General features: G+C 44.7%; 1 protein-coding gene across 2 annotated transcripts in view; it reads left to right on the top strand.

Annotated features, from left to right (window-relative positions):
* LOC140201612 (probable methyltransferase TARBP1) overlaps positions 1-27,329 on the top strand; it is a 398,438-nt gene that overhangs the window by 232,656 nt on the left and 138,453 nt on the right. For both annotated transcript variants that reach the window (XM_072265981.1, XM_072265979.1), the window contains 3 exons: positions 13,936-14,022; positions 19,942-20,144; positions 21,675-21,756. In XM_072265981.1, coding sequence (XP_072122082.1) covers positions 13,936-14,022; positions 19,942-20,144; positions 21,675-21,756 — 372 coding nt within the window. The remainder of the gene's footprint in view (positions 1-13,935; positions 14,023-19,941; positions 20,145-21,674; positions 21,757-27,329) is intronic.

The following is a 27,329-nucleotide window of genomic DNA, read 5'->3' as shown; positions in this document are numbered from 1 at the left end:
GAAGATGCCGTACGGTCCATCCGATGGATCGAAACTCACTCCGGCCAGATAGCACAGTCGGGGTTGGCAGGGGAGAGCCAGGTCTCGGTGAAACAGAATACATAGCAGTTCTACATCTCCCTGCAGTCGGTGGTTCTCCCTTTAAGATCATCCACCTTGTTCCCTATGGCTTGCACATTATAGGGGAGAGATGTAGGAGTTATAGGGGAGGGCTGCGGGAGTTATAGGGGAGGGCTGCGAGAGTCATAGGGGAGGGATGCGGGAGCCAATGGGGAGGGATGCGGGAGTTATAGGGGAGGGATGTGGGAGTCAGAGGGGAGGGATGTGGGAGACATAGGGGAGGGATGTGGGAGTTATAGGGGAGGGATGTGGGAGTTATAGGGGAGGGATGTCGGAGTCATAGGGGAGGGATGTGGGAGTCATAGGGGAGGGATGTGGGAGTTATGGGGGAGGGATGTCGGAGTCAGGGGAGGTATGTGGGTGTGACAGGGGAGATGTGGGAGTCATATAGGGGAGGGATGTGGGAGTCATATAGGGGTGGGATGCGCGAGTCAGAGGGGAGGGATGCGCGAGTCATGGGGGGATGTGGGTGTCGGGGGGAATGCGGGTGTCGGAGGGGAGGGATGTGGGCGTCAGAGGGGAGGGATGCGCGAGTCAGAGGGGAGGGATGCGCGAGTCATGGGGGGATGTGAGTGTCGGGGGGGAATACGGGTGTCGGAGGGGAAGGATGTGGGCGTCGGAGGGGAGGATGCGCGAGTCATGGGGGGGATGTGGGTGTCGGGGGGGATGTGGGTGTCAGGGGGGGAATGCAGGTGTCGGAGGGGAAGGATGCGGGCGTCGGAGGGGAGGGATGCGGGCGTCGGAGGGGAGGGGTGCGGGAGTCGGAGGGGAGGGATGTGGGAGTCAGGCGGGAGGGATGTGGGAGTCAGGCGGGAGGGATGTGGGACTCAGGCGGGGGGATGCAGGAGTCATAGGGGAGGGATGCGGGAGTTTTAGTGGAGGAGTGCGGGAGTTATAGGGGAGTGATGCGGGAATCATCGGGAGGGACGCGGGAGTCATTGGGAGGGATGTGGCAGTTATAGGGGAGGGATGCGGGAGTTATGGAGGTATGCTGGAGTTATGCGGGGGATGCTGGAGTCATCGGGGAGGGATGCGGGAGTTGGGGGGAGGGATGTGGGAGTCAGAGGGGAGATGTGGGAGTTATAGGGGAGGGATGGGGGAGTTTTGGGGGGATGCTGGAGTCATCGGGGAGGGATGCGGGAGATGGAGAGGAGGGATGTGGCAGTTATAGGGGAGGGATTTGGGAGTCAGTGGGGAGGGATGTGGCAGTCATAGGGGAGGGATGTGGGAGTTATAGGGGAGGGATGTCGGAGTCATAGGAGAGGTATGTGGGTGTGACGGGAGATGTGAGAGTCATATAGGGGAGGGATGCGGGAGTTTTGGGGGGATACTGGAGTCATCGGGGAGGGAACGAATTAGGGCAAGTGACAGAAGTCTGTGTAGGGGAGCACTTTGGTTCCAGTGATCATAACACCGTTAGTTTCAATTTGATCGTGGACAAGGATAGATCTGGTCCTAGGGTTGAGGTTCTGAACTGGAAGAAGGCCAAATTTGAAGAAATGAGAAAGGATCTAAAAAGCGTGGATTGGGACAGGTTGTTCTCTGGCAAAGATGTGATTGGTAGGTGGGAAGCCTTCAAAGGGGAAATTTTGAGAGTGCAGAGTTTGTATGTTCCTGTCAGGATTAAAGGCAAATTGAATAGGAATAAGGAACCTTGGTTCTCAAGGGATATTGCAACTCTGATAAAGAAGAAGAGGGAGTTGTATGAAATGTTTAGGAAACAGGGGGTAAATCAGGTGCTTGAGGAGTATAAGAAGTGCAAGAAAATACTTAAGAAAGAAATCAGGAGGGCAAAAAGAAGACATGAGGTTGCCTTGGCAGTCAAAGTGAAGGATAATCCAAAGAGCTTTTACAGGTATATTAAGAGCAAAAGGATTGTAAGGGATAAAATTGGTCCTCTTGAAGATCAGAGTGGTTGGCTTTGTGCGGAACCAAAGGAAATGGGGAGATCTTAAATAGATTTTTGCGTCTGTATTTACTAAGGAAGCTGGCATGAAATCTATGGAATTGAGGGAATCAAGTAGTGAGACCATGGAAACTATACAGATTGAAAAGGAGGAGATGCTTGCTGTCTTGAGGAAAATTAAAGTGGATAAATCCCTGGGACCTGACAGAGTGTTCCCTCGGACCTTGAAGGAGACTAGTGTTGAAATTGCGGGGACCCTGGCAGATATATTTAAAATGTCGCTGTCTACGGGTGAAGTGCCGGAGGATTGGAGAGTGGCTCATGTTGTTCTGTTGTTTAAAAAAGGATCGAAAACTAATCCGGGAAATTATAGGCCGGTGAGTTTAACGTCGGTAGTAGGTAAGTTATTGGAGGGAGTACTAAGAGACAGAATCTACAAGCATTTGGATAGACAGGGGCTTATTAGGGAGAGTCAACATGGCTTTGTGCGTGGTAGGTCACGTTTGACCAATCTGTTGGAGTTTTTCGAGGAGGTTACCAGGAAAGTGGATGAAGGGAAGGCAGTGGATATTGTCTACATGGACTTCAGTAAGGCCTTTGACAAGGTCCTGCATGGGAGGTTAGTTAGGAAAATTCAGTCGCTAGGTATACATGGAGAGGTGGTAAATTGGATTAGACATTGGCTCGATGGAAGAAGCCAGAGAGTGGTGGTAGAGAATTGCTTCTCTGAGTGGAGGCCTGTGACTGGTGGTGTGCCACAGGGATCAGTGCTGGGTCCATTGTTATTTGTCATCTATATCAATGATCTGGATATTAATGTGGTAAATTGGATCAGCAAGTTTGCTGATGATACCAAGATTGGAGGTGTAGTAGACAGTGAGGAAGATTTTCAGAGCCTGCAGAGGGACTTGGACCAGCTGGAAAAATGGGCTGAAAAATGGCAGATGGAGTTTAATACTGACAAGTGTGAGGTATTGCACGTTGGAAGGACAAACCAGGGTAGAACATACAGGGTTAATGGTAAGGCACTGAGGAGTGCAGTGGAACAGAGGGATCTGGGAATACAGATACAAAATTCCCTAAAAGTGTCGTCACAGGTAGATAGAGTCGTAAAGAGAGCTTTTGGTACATTGGCCTTTATAAATCGAAGTATTGAGTATAAGAGCTAGATTGTTATGATGAGGTTGTATAAGGCATTGGTGAGGCCGAATCTGGAGTATTGTGTTCAGTTTTGGTCACCAAATTACAGGAAGGATATAAATAAGGTTGAAAGAGTGCAGAGAAGGTTTACAAGGATGTTGCCAGGACTTGAGAAACTCAGTTACAGAGAAAGGTTGAATAGGTTAGGACTTTATTCCCTGGAGCGTAGAAGAATGAGGGGAGATTTGATAGAGGTATATAAAATTATGATGGGTATAGATAGAGTGAATGCAAGCAGGCTTTTTCCACTGAGGGCAAGGGGAGAAAAAAACCAGAGGACATGGGTTAAGGGTGAGGGGGGAAAAGTTTAAAGGGAACATTAGGGGGGGCTTCTTCACACAGAGAGTGGTGGGAGTATGGAATGAGCTGCCAAACGAGGTGGTAAATGCGGGTTCTTTTTTAACATTTAAGAGTAAATTGGACAGATACGTTGATGGGAGGTGTATGGAGGGATATGGTCCATGTGCAGGTCAGTGGGACTAGGCAGAAAATGGTTCGGCACAGCCAAGAAGGGCCAAAGGGCCTGTTTCTGTGCTGTAGTTTCTATGGTTCTGTGGATGTGGGAGATGGAGAGGAGGGATGTGGGAGTCATAGGGAAGGGATGACTCATAGGGGAGGGATGTGGGAGTTATAGGGGAGGGACGTCGGAGTCATAGGGGAGGTATGGGTGTGACAAGGGAGATGTGGGAGTCATATAGGAGAGTGATGCGCGAGTCAGGTGGGATGCGCGAGTCAGAGGGGAGGGATGCATGAGTCATGGAGGGGATGCGGGTGTCGGGGGGCGAATGCAGGTGTCGGAGGGGAGGGATGCGGGTGTCAGAGGTGAGGGTTGTGGGATTCGGAGGGGAGGGATGCGGGAGTCAGAGGGGAGGGATGCGCAAGTCAGAGGGGATGGATGCGGGAGTCAGGGGAGGGATGCGGGTGTCGGAGGGGAGAGATGCGGGTGTCGGAGGGGATGGATGCGGGAGTCATAGGGGAGGGATGTGGGAGTCAGAGGGGATGGATGCGGGTGTCGGAGGGGATGGATGCGGGAGTCATAGGGGAGAGATGCGGGTGTCGGAGGGGAGGGATGCGGGTGTCGGAGGGGATGGATGCGGGAGTCAGAGGGGAGGGATGTGGGAGTCAGAGGGGAGATGTGGGAGTCTGAGGGGAGGAATGCAGGAGTCATGGGGAGGGTTGCGGCAGTCAGAGGGGATGGATGTGGGAGTCTGAGGGGAGGGCAGTGGGAGTCATAGGGAGGAATATGGGAGTCATAGGGGAGGGATGTGGGAGCTATAGGGGAAGAAATGCCAAGAGCTGGATCTTGGCTGATGGTACAGGAGCAGAAATTGACACCACCCTGGAGACCAAAATTGCTGATGCAATGCGAATTCAAGTGTCTTGAATGATAAGAAGTTGCGGCAGGAACTCAGTAGTTTGAGCAGCATGGGGAAAGGAACTGTCAATATTTCCAGCTGTAACCTTGCATCAGAACTCAGAGGCTTGTTGGGCTGGAGGAAGTTAGAGCTGATGTATAGCTGAAGAGAATATCAGTCTCAGTTAGGACTCTATGAACCTATTGGAAAAGACACAAAGTGTTGGAGGAACTCAGCAGGTCAGTAAGCATCAGTGGAAAGGAATAAACAGTCAACTTTTTGGGCCAAGACCCTTCTGTTTATTCCTCTCTGTAGACGCTGTATACAGTCTGAGTTCCTCCATCACTGTGTGTGTTCCTCGAGGTTTCCAGCATCTGCAGAATCTCCTATGTTTCTGAACTGATTTAAAGTTCAAAGTAAATTTATTATCAAAATACATATTTTTCACCATATACGATCCCGAGATTCATTTTCTTGTGGGCATATTCAATAAATCCATAGGGGCATTCAACCAGAGTGCAGAAGATAACAAACTGCAAATGCAAAAAGAGGAAATAATAATAATAAATAAATAAGCAATAAATATTGAGAACATGAGATGATGAATCCTTGAAAGTGAGTAATTGGTTATGGGAACATTTCAATGATGGAGTAAATGAAGTTGAGTGAAATGATCCTCTTTGGTTCAAGAGTCCAATTGTTGAGGGGTAGTAACTGTTCATGAATCTCGTGGTTTTGGCCATGAGGCTCTTGATTCTTCTTCCTCATAGCAGCGAGAAGAGAGCATGGCCTGGGCATTGGGGGTCCCTGATGATGGATGCTGCTTTCCCTTGACAGTGTTTCATGTAGATGTGCTCAATGTTGGGAAGGCTTTACCTGTGATGTCCTGGGCCTTATCCATTACTTTTTGTAGGAGTTTCTATTCAAGGGCATTGGTGTTTCTGCTGTCAGTTAAATAAAACTTTTCAGATGCGGATGTTTAGCCTCCTAAAGTTGACCATGAAAATAAAATTCTTCTGTCTGGCAAATGGTGTAAGAATGAAGGGAACATTTATTGTTGAGATCACATGTATTTGTTCCACTAGCAATAGTCACACTACTTGCTATCTGGTTCAATTCCTGCTTGTAAAATATCCACACTGTGTGCTGATAGTGGTTAGTGTGATGTTATCACAGCTCGGGGTGTTGGATTTCAGAGTTCAATTCCTGCACTGTCCTTGAGAGGTTTATGACTGCATACATTTCCTCCAGGTGCTCTGCTTTCTTCCCACAGTCCAACGGCGTACTGGTTAGTAGGTTAATTAGTCATTGTAAGTTGACCTGTGATTAGACTAGGGTTAAATAGATGGGTTGTTGGCTGTCGTGCCTCGGTGGGCTGGAGGGTCTGTTCTCTGCTGTATCTCGAAGTAAAAATAAATAAATAAATTACCCTCATCCTTGGTCACCAAATGCAGGAAGTAGCTAAGGCACCATGGTCAGTGTGGATGAGTTGGGGCATCTGCTGTGTAGCTTTTTGACTCGATGAACCCCTTGTGCCCTGCCGCAGAAATTCTAAATCGGCAGTCATTTTCAGCTGTACGCTTCCTTATTTCTGTCAAGTGAGTTCATTGCCCTTTGCACTCTTCAAGGAGCAGTAGAACATCCAGTGTAAGAAAAAGGATTTTCAGAGTTTGATGGAAAATCATTCAGGTCCTCCTTCTTGTTGTGGTGAGTGGGACTGCACCAAAATTGGCAAAATTGTAAAAGTAAATTTTTAAATTGTTTCAGAAAAGCTTACATCACAAAAATGAGCAGCATCTATCTCACAACCAACACTAGAAAGAAATAGCACACGTAGTTATTTTATCTTGGTACTTTTACGACCTTGGTTTGTAGCAATTTCTCCATGGTGTAGTTGTATTGTGCATCAGAAGCACAACTATGCAGTTGACTGTTGTATCCTGGGGTGTCAAGTTTACACAGGTGTAACAAGAATACACAAACTTAGTGTTCAGCAGAATTACATTTAACTTTATGTGGTGCATGGAAAGTTAGGTAAGAGTTGATGGGGACATGGGAATTTTTTTGGAAATAGAGGAGTCAGTATGTTTTCTTGGCTGTGGTATCACGATGGTTGGACCAGAACAGGTGAATGATGACATTCATACCTAGGAACTTAAAGCCCTCAACCTTCTCAACCTCAACTCTGTTGATGTGGACAGGGGCGTGTGCACCATCCCCTCTTTTTGAAGACAATAAACGTTTGTTTTGTTCTGTTGACATGAGGAAAAGGTGGTTGTTACGACGCCATGTTACTAAGCTCTCTATCTCTTTCTCGTACTCCGACTCAACACAGCTCGGCCCACAACGGTGGTATTATCTACAAACTTGTAGATGAATTTAGAGTAGAATCTGGCCACAGTCATGAGTGCTTCAGCTTCCAGCATCTGCATTCTCTTGTGTCTCCATTTGACTTTGGTTTTGTGTTGGAGAAGTTTACAGTTCAGGCAAGGCAATTGGAAACGTCATTTTAACTTTGAAACATTAGGAGACAATCCTATGTTATGGTAGATGGCATGTGAAAGATGAATGTTGCCTGGGGATGGAAGTTCAGCAGAATTTAAAATTACTGTTATAGGATGGAGGGCATCAGGAAATGTTTAAATAGTGTTACGTACCCCGTAACTGGGTTGCCAAACTAGCAGAAATGGATCACTCAGTTGGAGTCTGGATTACTAGAACTAAGAAAGTTTTATTAAAGAAACAAGCAACACAGTACTCTAATCAAAAGGATAATAAATGCAACAGTTCAGCAATGATAAACACACATGTACACAGAATAACAGGATCAATCAAGCTTTATCGTTGTCTAGGGGTAAATGACTAGTTTCAAAGTGACGCAAAGTTCAGTTCAATTTAGTTCAGTTCAGTTCGCAGTAATCGCTGCCGTGGGAGATGGACAGTGGGGAAAGGAGAGAGAGAGCAAAGCGAATGAATATTCAAACGGCTTCCACACAGACCTTCGATATTCTTCGCAGTCAGCTTTCGTGCGAGCCCTTTGTAATGTCATCTGAGGTCACCGACCGTGACCCCTCCGTTTCCAGATACGATTGTTTCTCTGCGGTGAACCTGGCACCCAGGCAAGGGCGGACACACGCCAGGTTCCCCCTGATCGTGCCTTTCCACCCTGTGCGTCTATGGCTTGGTGCCGCGACCAGCCTTCCAAAACTTCCCACCGACTTATGGGAGGCGCACCGCTTCCAGGGTCTCGTTACCTCAGGGTGTTGTGTGTGTTGCCTTAGCGAACCTGTCCCTTTTTATCCCCCTGCTGGGGTATCGCCTGTCCATCACTTCAAACAGTTCAGGGTTCAAAGGGGGAGCCGATCTTGACAGCTCTCCTTCCGTTAAACTCTCCCGTCCCTTCATTAACATCTCCAAATGCTGCTCCATTGTTTTCCTTATCTCCCTTTCTCCTGAAGACAGGTGGCAGACCAACTGCTGATCCCACTGGTGCCAGCACAGGACAGCTAACATTTTAATCTATGTGTATTCTTGTCACACTTCCCACATTTAAGGATTTTTACCGGGGTAAAAATTACAATCGTGAATACATTATTTGATACACACAAATACACATCTTTATCAGCTATTTGGCTAATACAGCGAATTTGAAGTTGTCAACACCTTGATGGACAGTCAGCAATCACATTTTCCGTTCCTTTTATATATGTAATTAATAATCCCTTAGACCAGGCTCCAACTTAGCAAACTTCATAGCGGCCAAAAACACTGATGAATTGCGATCAATGTAACCTCTCATTGGGTTTCGTCCCGGACCACAATAACAAGGGTCGTCCCATTCCAACTTAGTTTTCTCTCGCAAGGGCTTAGTAGGAGGGGGAGGGGTAGTAACCGCAGAGTTATTGCAAAACTTCCTACAGTACCCCACCATCTCCAAGAGCCTTCTGAGGGCCCTCTTGTCTGTCGGGGTTGGGATGTCAGAGATAGCCCATACTTTAGCTTGCATCGCTGCCAGCTGTCCCTGTGTCACCACAGTTCCCAGGTAAGTGACCTTCGTGTGGCCGAACTCATTTTTTTCCAGGTTCACTATCAAGCTGGCTTCAGACAGCCGTATTACATCGCCAATACACACCTCTGTGTTCGTCAGCCCTTTCGTCACTGAATTACTCATTCTATAGGAGTGTTGCTCGCTAGGCTAGCCTAGCATAACAAACACCACCCAACGTCCCAGTTCTTTGCATCGCCTCGGGACAATCAAACACACGTGTGCGAGTCGTTTAATTACTTCTCCTAAAGAGTCGCTTTGTTCGGGGATTAAGGGAGAGACCTTATCAGCAGAGCTGGCCAAGACAATAGCCTTCTCCCATCTGGTCGATACCATAATCATCTTTTCAAAATAGTTTTTTTCTCTTATCAGGGGGAACCTAGCTTCATTGATTTCCGCGCTAACACCGACTAGGTTTGTTAGCATATCAAAAGCCTGTGACCGTCTCAGTTCGCGTCGGCCATAATCAATAACATCCTTCCTCCGGTGCAGCCGGTAAACCTCTTTCATGATTCCACCAACTGTTTCCTCCAGCACCTCAAAATGTCCACCGAGGGGTACCTTGTGGGCCAGGTTAGAAATCTCATCCCCATAACTCTTTTGCACCACCCCTCATTCCTTATCTGTGGGTACAGTACTTGGTCTCCCTTTCTTCCTTAGCACTTCCTCCTCCACACAATAGCCTACTGGTTGCCTTGTTAATTCTGCGTCAGAGAGAGCTGTCTCTGCCAAAACCATCAGCCCCTCGTCTCGCTCCTGCGCCTGCACAAATTCTTTCCTGGCTAATGCTAAGTCTGTCTCAGCTCCCTCACTACCTCTTGTTTCACTACACTCCTTCTTTTCACTTTCTACCCCCTTCTCGTACAAGGCTGGCAGAAACGTCTCAGCTAAATTTGCTACCGCAGTCCCGTGATGAACCTGTGAGTCCATGGGCGGGGCCTCAATGCTGGCAGGCTGACCTGTCAATCTCATGGCTGGGAACACGATTCCCCCGGCGAGGTCATTACCGAGCAAGACTTCCACGCCTTTCATCGGTAATTCGGGCCTCACCCCAATCGTGACTAGTCCAGAGACCAGGTTGCTTTGTAAGTGTATCTGGTGCAAAGGGACTGCCTCTGTCCCTTCCCCAATACCTTTGACCTTGACCTCCCCAGTCTGGGTCTCTGAGCTAAACTCTAATACACTCTTCAGTATCAGTGACTGACACACTCCCGTGTCTCTCCAGATCCGCACTGGAACTGGTTTGAACCCCTCCTTCGCTGACACCAATCCGGCCGAGATAAACCTCTCACGCCCTTCCTGAACTTTGGCAGACCTGTCCTCTCCCAGCGGTTCGTTTACCAGCTCGATACAGCCAGTCAAAATCGCCGTTTTTCCTTTTCCCGTCTCCTTCTTTGGGGCAAAGCACCTGGACGCAAAGTGTCCGACTTTCCCGCAATTATAACAGACGACCCCAGGAGACTTCCTACCAGACTGCTCCCGGTCTACCTTATCCTTCTCACTAGTCCCCGGCTTACTTTCTGACTTTTCTGGCGGACTCTCCCCGCCGTCTTGACTACCCTTCTGGTAGCCTTTACTCGGGGCAAACTTCATTTTATGTGTCAACGCATACTCATCCGCTAACTTAGCAGTTGCGGCTAACGTGGCTGCCTCTTTCTCATCTCGGTAGGGTTTCATACCCTCAGGGACACAACCTTTAAACTGCTCAATCAGGATCAGCTGTAGCAGTCTGTCATAATCCCCCTCTACCCCCTTTGAGGCGCACCAACGCTCGCAATATGTCTGCATCTCACGGGCAAACTCCAAATACGTGCGGTCCCACTGCTTCCTCGCATTCCGGAAGCTCTGCCGGTATGCCTCCGGGGACGAACTCATAAATCCTGAGGATGGCCTCTTTCACCACCTCATACCTCTGGGCATCTTCCGCGGACAAAGCTGAGTAAGCTTGTTGGGCTTTCCCTTTCAGTACACTCTGAAGCAAAACAGCCCACTTACCCCTCGGCCAGTCCTGACTTGTAGCAACTTTTGATAAATGGAGGAAGTACCGATCCACGTCGGTATCGTCAAATGGGGGAACCAGCCTAACCTCCTGGGTCGCCTAGAACCCTCCACCTTGGTTCGGCATGGGCCCCTGCTCTGCCCTTAGCTTTAACTTCTCCAGCTCGAATTCCCTTTCCCTCTGTTTCTCCTCTCGCTCCAACTGTCTCTCTCTCTCTCTCTCTCCTGCCTTTCTCTCTCTCTTTCTCCCGCCTTTCTAACTCTCTCTCTTTCTCCTGCCTTTCTAACTGCTTCTCTTTGTGTTCTAATTGCCGTACCCGGAACTCGTGCTCGAGTCTCAGTTTTTCAAGCTGCACCTGTACTGCGTCTCCAGCAGGTTTTTCAATAGACACCACCTCCAGCTCCCCTTGAGGAAACACACCTTTAGATACATAGTGCTCTACGATAGCTCTGTGTATCTCCTCTCTCCTCATTGTCGACTTCCCCTTAGCAAGATTCAACCGTTTGGCCACAGCTACCAATTCCGCTTTCCTGGCATCCTCTAATGCCTCCAAGGTTGGCGCCTTTATAAATCCCTCAACCTCCATTTCTGCTGTTTGTCTTTTCTTTCTCTCCGGAATTTTAACCCAATCAATTTACTCCGTCCCAAATTTAGCGTTCAAAATCACGGACGAGAACCCCACTTATGTTACGTACCCCATAACTGGGTTGCCAAACCAGCAGAAATGGATCACTCTGTTGGAGTCTGGATTACTAGAACTAAGAAAGTTTTATTAAAGAAACAAGCAACACAGTACTCTAATCAAAAGGATAATAAATGCAACAGTTCAGCAATGATAAACACACATGTACACAGAATTAAGATAACAGGATCAATCAAATTCTATCGTTGTCTAGGGGTAAATGACCAGTTTCAAAGTGACGTAAAGTTCAGTTCAATTTAGTTCAGTTCAGTTCGCAGTAATCGCTGCCGTGGGAGATGGACAGTGGGGGGAAGGAGAGAGAGAGCAAAACGAATGAATATTCAAACGGCTTCCACACAGACCTTCGATATTCTTCGCAGTCAGCTTTCAGGCGAGCCGTTTGTGATATCATCTGAGGTCACCGACCGTGACCCCTCCGTTTCCAGATACGATCGTTTCTCTGCGGTGAACCTGGCATTCAGGCAAGAGCGGACACACACCAGGTTCCCGCTGATCGTGCCTTTCCACCCTGTGTGTCTATGGCTTGGTGCCGCGACCAGCCTTCCAAAACTTCCCACCGACTTATGGGAGGCGCACCACTTCCAGGGTCTCGTTACCTCGGGGTGTCGTGTGTGTTGCCTTAGCGAACCTGTCCCTTTTTATCCCCCTGCTGGGGTATCGCCTGTCCATCACTTCAAACAGTTCAGGGTTCAAAGGGGGAGCCGATCTTGACAGCTCTCCTTCCGTTAAACTCTCCCGTCCCTTCATTAACATCTCCAAATGCTGCCTCATTGTTTTCCTTATCTCCCTTTCTCCTGAAGACAGGTGGCAGACCAACTGCTGATCCCACTGGTGCCAGCACAGGACAGCTAACATCTTAATCTATGTGTATTCTCGTCACAATAGTAGTGATAAAGGTTAACATAAATACAAGTGATTTTGCAGATACTGAAAGTACTAAGCAACAGCAGGCCAGAAGCATCTATAATAGTATTGAGCCAACCGCTGTGCTCCCGTGGCTTGATGTTCAAAACTATCTTGACTGGAAAACATTGTTTAGTGTTGACGGGCATTGGGGAAATTAGTTAGTCTGTAATACTTGCCATGGTATAAATAGAATTGATGTGATGGGCAAAGGACACCGAAAGGAGAAGATTTACTAAAGATGAACTTTATTTGTCACATCAAATCAAATTCAATTAGCAAGCATTGTACTGGGCAACCTGCCAGTGTCACCACACTTCTGGCACCATCGTAGCATGCCCACCATTCACCAACCCTAACCGTACATCTTTGGAATGTGGGAGGAAACCAGATATCCCTGGAAACCCAGGCAACCACAGAGAGAATGTACAAACTTCTTACAGGGGGCAGTGGGAATTGAACCCTAATGGATGATTGCTTGTTCTTTTACGTTGAGAGGATGCAGTTACTATTTATTGCATCATCTCAAAGTAAAAGTTTTTAAAAACAATCCTTTTGGAACTATTGACAAATTATAATCTGCCTCCATCTTTGACCTTAAATTTAAGCCTCTTCACAATGATTTAATTAAGATATGCACCTGTCTTCAACATAGTTCATCTTTAGTGTGGATGTTGTATAACAGAATTAATTCTTACAATATCATTTTCTCCAAATGCAGAATTATAGAATAAAATGAATAGTGAAAAAAAAGATTTCATGAAAGGAAGGAGAGCTTTATTTTTTTTAATTAGCATTGTCTCATTATGTGGGGAAATGTTTTGTAAGTGGAGCTTTAAGATAAATCTCCAGAGTTATAATTATGGCTCAAAGTAAAAATCCTTTTGTAGTTAATTGAAACCCAATGCGGCATTTCTAATTTGCTTGACTATTTCAGCAAAGCAACTTAATTGGTTAGTTTTCCTGATTAATTTGACAGCTGTTAAATGCAGCACATTATGATTTCTAAAGGTGGAAAAAAAAGGTGAGTGATTTGGCCTCCACAACCATCTTTGCTAATGAATTCCACAGATTCACCACCCTCTGGCAAAAGAAATTTCTCCTAATCACTGTACTAAAGGGACATCCTTCATTTCTAAGGCTGTGCCCTCTGGTCCTAGAGTCCACCACTATTAGAAATATCAACTTGGCTTTTTGATATTCAGTAGGTTTCAACGAGATCCCAGATTACCTTTGGTAGATTCGGTGATTTTCTTTTCCCGTAAATCCGTGTTGTCTGTGGAGAACTTTTCTGCTGTCACCAGCATTGAGATAGTTGGGTTGTTGTGGATGTGCTGTCATTTTAATGTACATATAATAATGACACTGATGCTTGTAATGCTGATTACCATCATTGGGACTGCAGAATCTGGCACATTGGTTTGTCTTGCCAATGAAACAACTGTTCTCTAGTTGTAATTAAATTTTGCTATGCAATCACCAGTTGTCAACAAAGCAATGCAATTTGTTTTCTGGGTGCAAGATACATTTAAAAAATGACATTTGTAATCTCTTACTGAAAATGTGGGAAATGACTCTCAAAAAAATCAGTACCTTTTGAAGACATTGTTAGTGGAAAATGGCTAAAATATCTTAAAGATATAAATTTGTAATTCAACTTGAATATTTCAATGCTCTGGTTTATTGCTTTTGTTTTTTATGCAGAATCCTGAAAATTCAAAAACTAGTATCTGCACCTTCCTGGCCACATTGGTTCATATTGACACAATGCTTAAGAATATTTCACAGAAGGTAAATATTTCTGCTTATGGAGCCAATTTCAGGTAAAGTAACAGAGGTAACATGTCAAAATATGGGAATGGTGATTATAACACTAATTTTGTTTGAAGACAACAGCTACTGAAGACCAAAAGGAGACACATTCACAGCAAAGGTGAAACAAAAACTGACTCTGATGCCATCTGCTTATTTGATGCAGCCTGTGCCAAAAAAAAGTTGTCAAACTGCATGTCCAAATCTTGTGTTCCAGCTCACAAACTGGTGTATAATAATGAGGTGGATTTCCAGAGTTGGTCTTCACCTCCAACTTACTGCTGACCCATCACCTTCTGCGTGCTGCCATTTCTAGCTTTCTTGGTGAATTTGCTGCATTATTGGGCAAAAGGTTTCTCTCAACTGTTGTTATTGAAACAAGGCTTAATTCATTTCAATGTCTTTCCTCAGTGGTTTTAATAAATAAATAAATAGGGAGTGGTTGTTGGACATATGCCTACTCTAGCCTTTTTTACACTATTTCATTTTATTTGCCCTTACCCCTATAGCCCCTTCCACCTGCATTTTTAAGCCAGTGCTGTAAATGTGTACGGCGCCACAGTCGTGTAACATAGAAACATAGAAAATAGGTGCAGGAGTAGGCCATTCGGCCCTTCGAGCCTGCACCGCCATTTATTATGATCATGGCTGATCATCCAACTCAGAACTCCGCCCCAGCATTCCCTCCATACCCCCTGACCCCCGTAGCCACAAGGGCCATATCTAACGTAGCAACTCGTGTGACACAATTACAGCTTAGTGTGTCCTGGAGTTGGCAGTTCAATTCCAGAGCCTTTCTGTAAGGAGTTGCTCTATGTCCTCCCTATGGAATGTGTGAGTTTTCTCCAGGTGCTCCAGTCTCCTGCCACAGTCTAAAGTTGTATTGGGTAGGTTAATTGTTCATTGTAAATTGTCCAGTGATTAGGTTTGTTGGGATGGCTGGGGTGGCGTGGCCCAAGCAATGAATAACACTTTGCTTCCAACTTGCATAAGAAAGAATCCTATAGTGGGGCTAATTATCTGTTGCAGCACTTGGAATGATTTGGCACAGAAGTGAGACCAATTGGCTCATTGTGACTCTTTGCATAATATGGAGACATGAGAGACTGCAGATGTTGGAGCTTGGAGCAATAAACAATCTGTTGGAGGAACTCAACCTAAAATGTCAACCATCCATTTTCCTCCAGCAGTTCATTTGAAGCTCTTTGTGTTACATAGGTTAAAGCATCCCAGCTTTCTCTGTTGAAGCATTGCACTGTTTATTTGTAATTAACTGAAGTAGATTCCAAAAAAGTAGATGAGGGTAGGGTAGGACCGTGGGTTTTAGATAGGCCCTCAACAAGGTTGCTGCATGGTGGCTAGTCTAGAAAGTTCATTCTGATGAAATTTAAGGAGAGCTAGCTAGGTGGATTCAAAATTGGCTTAGAAATATGAAGAAGAGGGTGGTGTGTGAAGATTTTTCCTTGCAACTGAGGCCAATGATTATTCACTATTCATGTCAGTGTTTTGGATGCAAATGCATAAGGTTTGATCAATAGGTTTGTGGATGACACGAAGTGAGGAGGTGGTGTTGTTGAAAGTTATTGTAGATTATAGTTATGGAAGTGGACTGAGGAACGGCAAATGGATTTCAATACAGATATGACTGAGGTGATGTATTTTGGAAAGTGAAACTAGTATTGGACATACCATGAATGGCAGGGCACTAGGGAGTGTAACGGAACAGAGGGATTTAGCAGTCCAAATGCATAGTTCATTGAAAGAGGTGTCACAGGTAGACAGGGTGGTGAAGAAAAGCATTTAGCATGCTGGCTTTTGTCAGGGCACTGAGTACAGGAATCGGGGCATTATGTTGCAGTTATGTAAATCATCAGAGAGGCCTCAGTTGAAATACTGCATACTGTTTTGGTGACCGTGTTATAAGAAGGATGTTAAACTGGAAAAGATTTACAAGGATGTTGCCAGGACCAGAGGGTTTGAGTTGTAGGGAGAGACTGTCCAGGCTCGGTCTTTATTGCTTGGAATGTAGTGGAGTGAGAGGCGCTCTCATAGAAATGTATAAAATGATGAGAAAGCTAGATAAAGTGAATGGTAACAGTCTTTTTCCTGGTGCATAGACGTAGGATGATAAGGGAAAGATTCATGTGGGTTTTGCATAATTTTCAACACTTCAATTATATCTTCCATTAGCCACCTTGGTTGCAAAGAAGAGAAATCAAATAGTCTGTTTTTGGTAGAGGTAGATCTATTGCTAATATGCAAGAGGTGGATTGTTACCATGAGTGGATGGGAATGGGAAGCTGAGGTAACAGTCAGATAACCTGCTGTACTCATTGTTTGATTAGGCTGATGAACCATATAGCTAATCCTCTTCCCAATTTCTATGTATCTATGTATGTTCTTCCCACCTTTTATCCCATCCAGAATTTCATACATTTCCTCCTCAACTCCAATATGAACACCCCCTTTTATTGTGAAAGCATCTACGAAAGCATTATTTAGAAATTAAACTAGCGTCCACTGCTTCCATTCACATTATACCTTTTTGGTTCTGAATTGGCCTTGTTCTTATAAAATATTCTTATATTACTTTTAGTTTAATTGCTAGTATTTTTACCATCATTTCTTTGCTATGCAAACTTTCATTTAACTTCCATCAAATGTAGAACTTTTGCTCACATTGTGCCATCGTATCTTTGTCATTTTTCACAATGCAAATGTAATTAAATTATTAAAATGATGCAGCTTTGTTCTTGTTGTAATCCTCAAAACTGTGCCCTTCCCACTAAACCCTTTGTGTCGAACCTGCTACATCCAGATTTAAAAACTTCTCCTGAATGCAGCTCAGTGCCCTCTGCACCTTTTATGCTGATTGTATCCCAGTTAATATATTGGGAACCAAAGTCCCTCTCATTGCTGTTTATCAGTGATCAAAAGTTTTCTTATGTTTTTCCATTGCCAGAAGTGTGATTACCCGTTTTACTCTTTAGTTCAACCTATAAAGTACTATTTGATGATTTATTTATCACATGCCATTGAAACCTATAATTGAAATGTGTCATTTATGTTAACAGGCAACACAACCAAGGATTTCTTGGGGGCAGCCCACAAATGCCACCACACAATCCGGCACCAACATAGTGTGCCCATCACACTTGGCAAAACAACACAGAACCCAGCAAAATATGCAAATGACAAAGTAAAAACAAGAAAACAACGTCCATTCCTTCCTTCCACCCACCCAGCAATGCTTATACAGTCCTCTAACCCTAGGACAGGCTGCCTTCATTCTCCAGCCCCCAGTGGACTCATGGATTCATGGACATTTCTTATTTCTGCAAATCCACTCTCTGTCCCCAAAGCAATCCTTACAACCTAAAAAACAACCTAAAGAGCAACTAAGTCTGAGCCATGACCTCAACAGAGATCACAGCGTGAAGCCATCTTGGGAGTTATCAGATCAGCTCTTCCTTCCACTGTAACCAATATTGGACAACCTTTTTTACACCCACTTTCTATCTCATCTGAAAACCTTTAACTAGGAACTGTGAGCCACTAATTCCACACCTACTTAAGTCTTGTTTCAGTAATCACTAAAACAGCATGTTTACATGTCTATCTGTACACTCTGCTTCCCATTTCTCTCAAAGGTTAACTATGGCACTGTCTCCACAGATGTCTGATCTGCTGAGTGATTCCAACATTTTCTGTTTTATTTTAGATTTCCAATATCTGAACATTGTTTTTATTTTCATGTGCCCTCAGCTACTCTGACCTATGTCAGGGGTAAGTTTTTTTATGCAGAGAGTGGTGAGTGCGTGGAATGGACTGCCAACGACGGTGGTGGAGGCAGATACAATAGGGTCTTTTAAGAGACTCCTGGATAGGTACATGGAGCTCAGAAAAATAGAGGGCTATGGGTAACCCTAGGTAATTTCTAAAGTAAGTACATGTTCGGCACAGCTTTGTGGGCTGAAGGGCCTGTATTGTTCCATAGGTTTTCTATGTTTCTATATTCTGAAAACTCCTTTCATTTAGCCAAAAGCCAGTAGGCATTGCCAGGTTTCTTTTTGCTTGTTTTCCACTGTTTGTTTGCTTTGTCTTCCGAATTCTCTCCTTTATTTTATGCCTTCTGTTTTCCGCTCAGTCTAGCTCAGCTCAGCTTTCCACCCCATGCCCAACCAGCAACACCAACAGAGCAGACCCACAAGGATGTCAATGCTGGATCTGTTGAATTACAAGCCTTTCCAATTGTGAGATGCCCAATATCCCGAGAAGCTTAAACTCTTCCTCTTGAGCTACTTCTCCTGCAATACATTCATCTGTATCATCTTTCCGTTTAACAATCCAAAGAATTTTATTACTAAAGTACATAACATGTCGCAAAATACTACGTTGAGATTTATTTTCTTGCAGGCATTCAAACTAGAACAAAGAGATACAATCGAATCAATAAAAAAAACACACACAAAGACTGACAAACAACTAATGTGCAAAAGAAGACAAACTGTATGTAAAGTAATCTCATCACCTTATACACTTCTATCAGGTCACCTCTCATCCTCCATCGCTCCAAGGAGAAAAGGCCAAGTTCACTCAACTTATTCTCATAGGGCATGCTCCCCAATCCAGGCAACATCTTTGTAAATCTCCTCTGCACCCTTTCTATAGTTTTCACATCCTTCCTGTAGTGAGGTGACCAGAACTGAGCACAGTACTCCAAGTGGGGTCTGACCAGGGTCCTATAAAGCTGTAACATTACCTCTCGGCTCTTAAACTCAATCTATTGCCATCAGTCTTACTATTAATACTATATTCTGCCATCATATTTGACCTACCAAAATGAACCACCTCACACCTATCTAGGTTGAACTCCACCTGCCACTTCTCAGCACAGTTTTGCATCCTATCAATGTCCCGCTGTAACCTCTGACAGCTCTCCACACATCCACAATACCCCCAACCTTTGTGTCATCAGCAAATTTGCTAACCCATCCCTCCACTTCCTCATCCAGGTCATTTATTTAAAAAAACAAAGAGTAGGGTTCCCAGAACAGATCCCTGAGGCACACCACTGGTCACTGGTCACTGGCCTCCATGCAGAATATGACCCGTCTACAACCACTGTTTGCCTTCTGTGGGCAAGCCAATTGTGGATCCACAAAGCAATGTGCCCTTGGATCCCGTGCCTCCTTAGTTTCTCAATAAGTCTTGCATGGGGTACCTTATCAAATGCCTTGCTGAAATCGATATACGAATGGAATCATACACTACATCTATGGCTCTACCTTCATCAATGTATTTAGTCACATCCTCAAAAAATTCAATCAGGTTCGTATGGCACCTTACCTGATGCCAAATTTCTCTTCAAATCTGAGGCTGAAGGTACTTCAGATATAATCCTGAGTGTCTCTCTGTTTACTCTGCACATTGGTTCCCATCCTTCACTGACTTCTTTCCAGAATTCACAAAATGAAAAATAGATGTCAATTCAGACTTCGTCCTGGGTGGATGATTGAACATATGGTTATTGGGTCATTTCATGGATGTTCCCTCCTCAGAAAAGAAGTATTCAAAGAAAGTGGGTCAATATTATCGCCACAGTTACCTTGTCATGCAACCACTGGAAATGATGCCCACAGTGGAATAGCTTGTGTTTCTCTCTACTTTTAATATTTAAAATGTACATGTTTCTTGCATTCTTTACAGACACAGCATCAAATTAATTTTATTCTTACATGCAGACAATGATGTATTTACAATGAAATCAGTAATGAAACATAAGCACATTGGGTTTTAAATTAGAAGTTGGTTGGGATGAATCATCAACTCCTGTGTTATTCATAAAAATCATCTTACTTATTTGAATTCTGTTGATCATTTTGTTTTCTGAACTAGGGCCAATACTTGAAGAAGGCGCTGAGTGTAATACTGCCCTGGTGTCTGAACCACAATTTCAGCGTGCGCCTGTATGCTCTCCTTGCTTTACAAAAGGTCTGGGAAGCCTGTCTACTGTTTGAAGTGGAGGGTGAAGAATTGAAATTTTTGGAACCAATAATTGAATCCTACCTGGAGCAAATTGGACAGAAGCAAACTACGGGGTCGGTGGGAGACAATTATGTACTTTTTTTCAAAAGCTCATCCTGTTTGTTTCAGAAGCATTGTCATCCTCTTCAAAATAGGTTTGAGAATAAGTTGAGTGAACCTGATGAGAGGTGACTTGATAGAGGTGTACAAGATAATGAGAGGCATTGATCATGTGGATAGTCAGAGGCTTTTTCCCAGGGCTGAAATGACTAGCATGAGAGGGCACAGTTTTAAGGTACTTGGACGTAGGTACAGAGGAGATGTCAAGGGGTAAGTTTTCTACGCAGAGATTGGTAAGTGCATGGAATAGGCTGCCGGCGGTGGTGGTGGAGGCGGAAACGATAGGGTCTTTTAAGAGACTCCAGGATAGGTACATGGAGCTTAGAAAAATAGGTAAGCTATGGGTAAGCCTAGTTAGATTTAAGGTAAGGACATGTTCGGCACAGCTCTGTGTGCTGAAGGGCCTGTATTGTGCTATAGGTTTTCTATGTTTCTATGTTCCTAAAAGATTTCTGAGAAAGCGAGGGTTTCTGTACTCATCCAGGAGTTAACGTAGAACGCTACAGCACAGTACAAGCTCTTACGCCCATGATGTTGTGTCAACCTTTTACCCTACTCTAAGATCAATCTAAGCCTTTCCTTGCACATAGCCCTCCATTTTTCTATCATCCATGTGCCTATGTAAGAGTTTCTTAAATGCCCCTAGTGTATCTTCCTCTACTACCAACCCTGGGTGTTCGACACACTCACCACTCTCTGAAAACCTACCTTTGATATCCCCTCTGTATTTTCCTCCATTCACCTTAAAATTATGCCCTCTCATATTAGTCATTTCCACTCTTGGGTACAGTCTGTGGCTGTTCACTCCATTGATGCCTGTTATCATCTTGTACACCTCAATTATATCATTTCTCATCCTCCTTCACTCCAAAGAGAAAAGCCCTAGCTCTCTCGACCTATCATCATAAGACATGCGCTCTAATCCAGGTAGGATCCTGTAAGATAGTTGACAAGACACTAAAATTGTGTTCTTATATTTTCTCCTCTCCTTTCTAAAGTTTCTCGCCTCACACAGTTAAACAGACCATCATTCTTAATGACAGTTCTCCTCCATTATGGCTACTATAAGCCTCACTTGGGAATCTAGGACAATTCTTCCTTTTGACTTTTGGGAATTGCCTAGCTCTGTAAATGAGGTGCCTTAGCTTTTGATGTATTCTGTAAATCCTTAGCTGTAAGTATGATGTAATGATAGATAGGTGGCTTAGGTAACAGAGGAAGTCATTTACTGTAGGGGATCACCTTCCTTGGTGATCTTCTCAAGTATTATGTACTAATTGCGTCAAGAACTTCAGTAACCTCTGGCAAAGATTATAAAATGTACTTTTAGATTTTATTACTTTTGCTCTTCTATTTAACTAGATATTCTAATTTCCTACTAATTATGTTCATATTTTGAAAGGTTGAGCAACCCATTTTGTATTATACCTTTGCTCTTTGCAAAACAAAATCTCTAAAGTGTTTTTTTCTTATCTTCTGTTAAGGAATGCTGCAAGGAACTGGCAGAGAATTCAGGACCATTTCTTTTTTAGAAAATTCCAACCTGTGGAAGACTACAGTTTAGAGGTACAGAGGAGGGGCTGACAATTTTCCATATGTTAATAAAATATTGATTTTGGTGAAGTGTTTTTTTTTCATATAAGGCCAACTACATTTATATGGTGCCTTTAGCATAACCATCGCAATTTGTTTTAGAACTGTAGACGCATCTACAGTGCTTTGTCTGGACCATCTGAATCAGCAATAACCAGATGATCTACGGTCAAAGGGTAATACAGCATGGACACAGGCCTCTTGGCCTAACTCATCCTTGACAACCAGTATGTCTATCCAAATTGGTCCCATTTGCCTGTGTTCAGCACTTTTCCTTCTAAATCTTGTTGAATTATCATGGAAAAGGATAGAATCAGGGAGGACAGGAAAATTGTTAATTGGGGAAGGGCAAATTATGAGGCTATAAGGCTAGAACTTGCGGGTGTGAATTGGGATGATGTTTTTGCAGGGAAATGTGCAATGGACATGTGGTTGATGTTTAGGGATCTCTTGCAGGATATTAGGGATAAATTTGTCCCAGTGAGGAAGATAAAGAATGGTAGGGTGAAGGAACCATGGGTGACAAGTGGGGTGGAAAATCTAGTCAAGTGGAAGAAGGCAGCATACATGAGGTTTAGGAAGCAAAGATCAGATGGGTCTATTGAGGAATATAGGGTAGCAAGAAAGGAGCTTAAGAAGGGGCTGAGGAGAGCAAGAAGGGGGCATGAGAAGGCCTTGGTGAGTAGGGTAAAGGAAAACCCCAAGGCATTCTTCAGTTATGTGAAGAACAAAAGGATGACAGGAATGAATGGAGGACCGATTAGAGATAAAGGTGAGAAGATGTACCTGGAGGCAGTGGAAGTGAGCGAGGTACTCAATGAATATTTCTGTTCGGTATTCACCAATGAGAGGGAACTTGATGATGGTGAGGACAATATGAGTGAGGTTGATGTTCTGGAGCATGTTGATATTAAGGGAGAGGAGGTGTTGGAGTTGTTAAAATACTTTAGGACCATTAGGACGGATAAGTCCCTGGGGCCTGACAGAATGTTCCCCAGGCTGCTCCACGAGGTGAGGGAAGATATTGCTGAGCCTCTGGCTAGGATCTTTATGTCCTCATTGTCCACGGGAATGGTACCGGAGGACTGGAGGGAGGCGAATGTTGTCCCCTTGTTCAAAACAAGTAGTAGGGATAGTCCAGGTAATTATATACCAGTGAGCCTTACGTCTGTGGTGGGAAAGCTATTGGAGAGGATTCTTAGAGATGGGATCTTTGGGCATTTAGAGAATCGTGGTCTGATCTGGAACAGTCAGTATGGCTTTGTGGAGGGCAGATCGTTTCTATCAAGCCTGATAGAATTCTTTGAGGAGGTGACCAGGCATATAGATGAGTGTAGTGCAGTGGGTGTGATCTACATGGATCTTAGTAAGGCATTTGACAAGGTTCCACACGGTAGACTTATTCAGAAAGTCAGAAGGCATGGGATCCAGGGAAGTTTGGCTTGCCTGTTGAAAGCAGAGGGTCGTGGTGGAGGGAGTACATTCAGATTGGAGGGTTGTGACTAGTGGTGTCCCATGAGGATCGGTTCTGGGACCTCTACTTTTCATGATTTTTATTAACGACCTGGATGTGTGGGTGGAAGGGTGGGTTGGCAAATTTGCAGACGACACAAAGGTTGGTGGTGTTGTGGATAGTGTAGAGGATTGTTGAAGATTGCAGAGAGACATTGATAGGATGCAGAAGTGGGCTGAGAAGTGGCAGATGGAGTTCAACCAAGAGAAGTGTGAGGTGGTACACTTAGGAAGGACAAACTCCAAAGCAGAGTACAAAGTACTTTGTAAATGGCAGGATACTTGGTAGTGTGGAGGAGCAGAGGGATCTGGGGGTACATGTCCACAGATCCCTGAAAGTTGCCTCACAGGCAGATAGGGTAGTTAAGAAAGCTAATGGGGTGTTAGCTTTCATAAGTCGAGGGATAGAGTTTAGGAGTTGCAATGTAATGATGCAGCTCTATAAAACTCTGGTTAGGCCACACTTGGAGTACTGTGTTCAGTTCTGGTCAACTCACTATAGGAAGGATGTGGAAGCATTGGAAAGGATACAGAGGAGAATTACCAGGATGCTGCTTGGTTTAGAGGGTATGCATTATGATCCAAGATTAAGGGAACTAGGGCTTTACTCTTTGGAGAGAAGGAGGATGAGAGGAGTCATGACAGAGGTATACAAGATATTAAGAGGAATAGATAGAGTGGACAGGCTGCGCCTCTTCCCCAGGGCACCACTGCTCAATACAAGAGGACATGGCTTTTAACGTAAGGGGTGGGAAATTCAAGGGGGATATTAGAGGAAGGTTTTTTACTCAGAGAGTGGTTGGTGCATGGAATACCCTGCCTGAGTCAGTGGTGGAAGCAGATACGCTAGTGAAATTTAAGAGACTATTAGACAAATATATGGAGGAATTTAAGGTAGGAGTTTATATTGGAGGCAGGTTTAAGGGTTGGCACAATATTGTGGGCTGAAGGGCCTGTACTGTGCTGTACTATTCTATGTTCTATGAATTCACGTGTCTGACTAAATGTCTTTTAAAATGGTAATTCAAGTTCAAGTTCAATTCATTGTCATTTAACTAACCATACACATGTATACAGCTGACATTTAAATTACAATATGAGTCTGTAACATTTTAAATTACAATATGAATTATAATTATTGTTGACTTCAGTTTATGATACTAAATCTCAAATCCCTGACCTATATTCCCAGAACAAGGACAGCAGCTCAATGGAAACACCATCACCTGCAATATCACCAAGAAGTTGCACACCATTCTGACTTGGAAATATATTGCCAATCCTTCATCATCACTTGTCTAAATGCTGGAATTCCCTTGTCTACAGCCCTGTAGGAATGCCTTCACCAGAGGCACTGTAGCAGTTCAAGAAGGCAGCCACCTCCTTAAGACCATAAGATCTAGGAACAGAATTGAGCCATTTGGCCCATTGAGTCAACCCCGTCATTTGATCGTGGCTGATCCATTTCCCTCGCAACCCCATTCTCTTGCCTTATCCGTGTAACCTTTTATGGCCTGACTAATCAAGAATCCATCAACTTCTGTATTAAATACACCCAATGACCTGGTCTCCACAGCTGCCTCTGGCAATGAATTCCACAGATTCATCACTCTCTGGCTAAAGAAATTCCTTCTCATCTCCATTCTAAGCAGATTTCTCCCTATTCTGAAGTTGTGCCTTCTGTTCCTAGACATCCCACTATAGGAGACATCCTCACTACATCCATACTATCTAGGCCTTTCAACATTTTTTAGGTTTCAATGAGATACCTCATTCTTCTAAATTACAGTGAGTAGAGGTCCAGAGCCATCAAACTCTCCTCATATGAAAAGACATTCATTCCCAGAATCATTTTTGTGAATCTCTCTAATCTCCGCATATCTTTTCTTAAAAAAGCGGCCCAAACCTGCTCACAATACTCCAAGTGAGGCCTCACTGTTGTGTAATAAGGCCTCAGCATTACATCCTTCCTTTTATATTCTCGAACTGAATACTAACACTGCATTTGTCTTCCTTACTATCTACTCAACCTGCAAGTTAAGCTTTAGGGAATCCTGCACAAGGACTCCCAAGTCCCTTTGCACCTTGGAGTTTTGAACTTTCTACGCCTATATTCCTTCTACCAAAGTGCATGGCCATGCACTTCCCTACATGTATTCCATCTGCCACTTCTTTGCCCACTCTCCTAATCTGTCTAAGTTCTTCTGCAGTCTCCCTGCTTCTTCAGCACTACCTGCTCTTCAGCTAACTTCATATCATCTGCAAACTTGGCCAAAAAGCCATCGGTTCCATCATCATTCATTGACAAAGCAGTCTCAACACAGACCCCTGTGGAACACCACCAGTCAGTTACTGGCAGCCAACCAGAAACAGCTCCCTTTATTCCCATTCTTTGCCTTCTACCAATCAGCCAGTGCTCTATCCATGCTAGTATCTTTCCCGTATTATCATCTTTTTAAGCAGCCTCATACCTGTTCCCACCCTGACACATGCAAAAACGCCATTCCCTATTCCCAGTTCCTCCATCTCCACCACATCTACTCCCAGGATGAGGCTTTCCGTTCCAGGACATCTCAAATGTCCTCTTTCTTTAAGGATTGTGGTTTCCCACCTGCCGTCATCAATGATGCCCTCACCCGCATCTCCTCCATTTCCCGCACTTTGGCCCTTACCCCATCCTCCCGCCACCACAACAGGGACAGAGTTCCCCTTGCCCTCACCTACCACTCCACCAGCCTCCAGATTCAGCACATTATCCTCTGCAACTTCTGCCACCTTCAACAGGACCCCACCACTAAGCACATCTTTCCCTCTCCATCCCTCTCCGCCTTCTGCAGGGATCATTCCCTCCTTGACTCCCTGGTCCACACATCCCTCCCCATGGATCTCCGACCCGGCACTTATCCCTGTAAGCGTAAGTGCTGCACCTGTCCCTACACCTCCTCTCTTGACACCATTGAGGGCCCTAAACAATCCTTCCAGGTGAGGCAGCACTTCACTTTTGAGTCCGATGAGGTCATCTATAGCATCCGGTGCTCCCAATGCGGCCTCCTCTACATCAGTGAAACCAGATGCAGATTGGGGGACCGCTTCATCGAGCATCTCCGCTCCGTCCGCCACAATAGACAGGATCTTCCGGTTACTACCCACTTCAACTCTGTTTCACATTCCCATTCTGATATGTCCATACATGGCCTCCTCTAGTGCCATGATGAGGCTAAACTCAAGTTGTAGGAGCAACACTTCATATACCGTCTAGGCAGTCTCCAGCCCCTTGGTATGAACACTGAATTCTCCAACTTCTGGTAATTCCCTCCCCCCATTTCACCTATCCCAGGTTCACTCTGCCCCTCCCCCAGCTGCCTACTACCTCCCTCATAGTTCCGCCTCTTTCTACTACCCATTGTGCTTTCCCCTATTCCTTCTTCACCCTTCCTGCCTATCTCCTCCCTGCTTCCCCTCCCCCACCCCTTTATCTTTCCACTTACTGGTTTTTCACCTGGAACCTACCAGCCTTCTCCTTCCCACCCTCCCCTCACCTTCTTTATAGGGCCTCTGCCCCTTCCCTCTTCAGTCCTGATGAAGGGCTCCGGCCCGAAACGTTGACTGATCGTTTCCACGGATGCTGCCCGACCTGCTGAGTTCCTCCAGCGTGTAGTGAGTGTTGCTCATACACAGCGCCTTCTCAAACTCTTATTAAAATCCAAGTACTCAACATCCACCAATTCTCCTGCTCAAAGAATTCCTACTGATTTGTCAGGCAAGATGTTTCCTTAATGAAACCATTGCTGCCTGTGGCCATGTACTCCAAGCACCCCAGAAGCCCATTCTTAACAGTCAGCTCCACCATCTTCCCAACCACTGAGGTCAGGCTAACTGGCCTATAGTTTCCTTCCTGCTGCCTCTCTCCTTCTTGAAGAGTAGAGTAGATTGACATCTGCAATTTTAATAATAATAGTAAGTACTTTATAGATTTTGAGTGGGAAATTATTTCATTAAAGCAGCAATATTTAAAAACATACAATTAGCAATAG

The sequence above is a fragment of the Mobula birostris genome, chromosome 8 (genome assembly GCF_030028105.1).
Source record: "Mobula birostris isolate sMobBir1 chromosome 8, sMobBir1.hap1, whole genome shotgun sequence".
Lineage (NCBI taxonomy): Eukaryota > Metazoa > Chordata > Chondrichthyes > Myliobatiformes > Myliobatidae > Mobula > Mobula birostris.
This window is presented reverse-complemented; position numbering and strand designations above follow the sequence as displayed.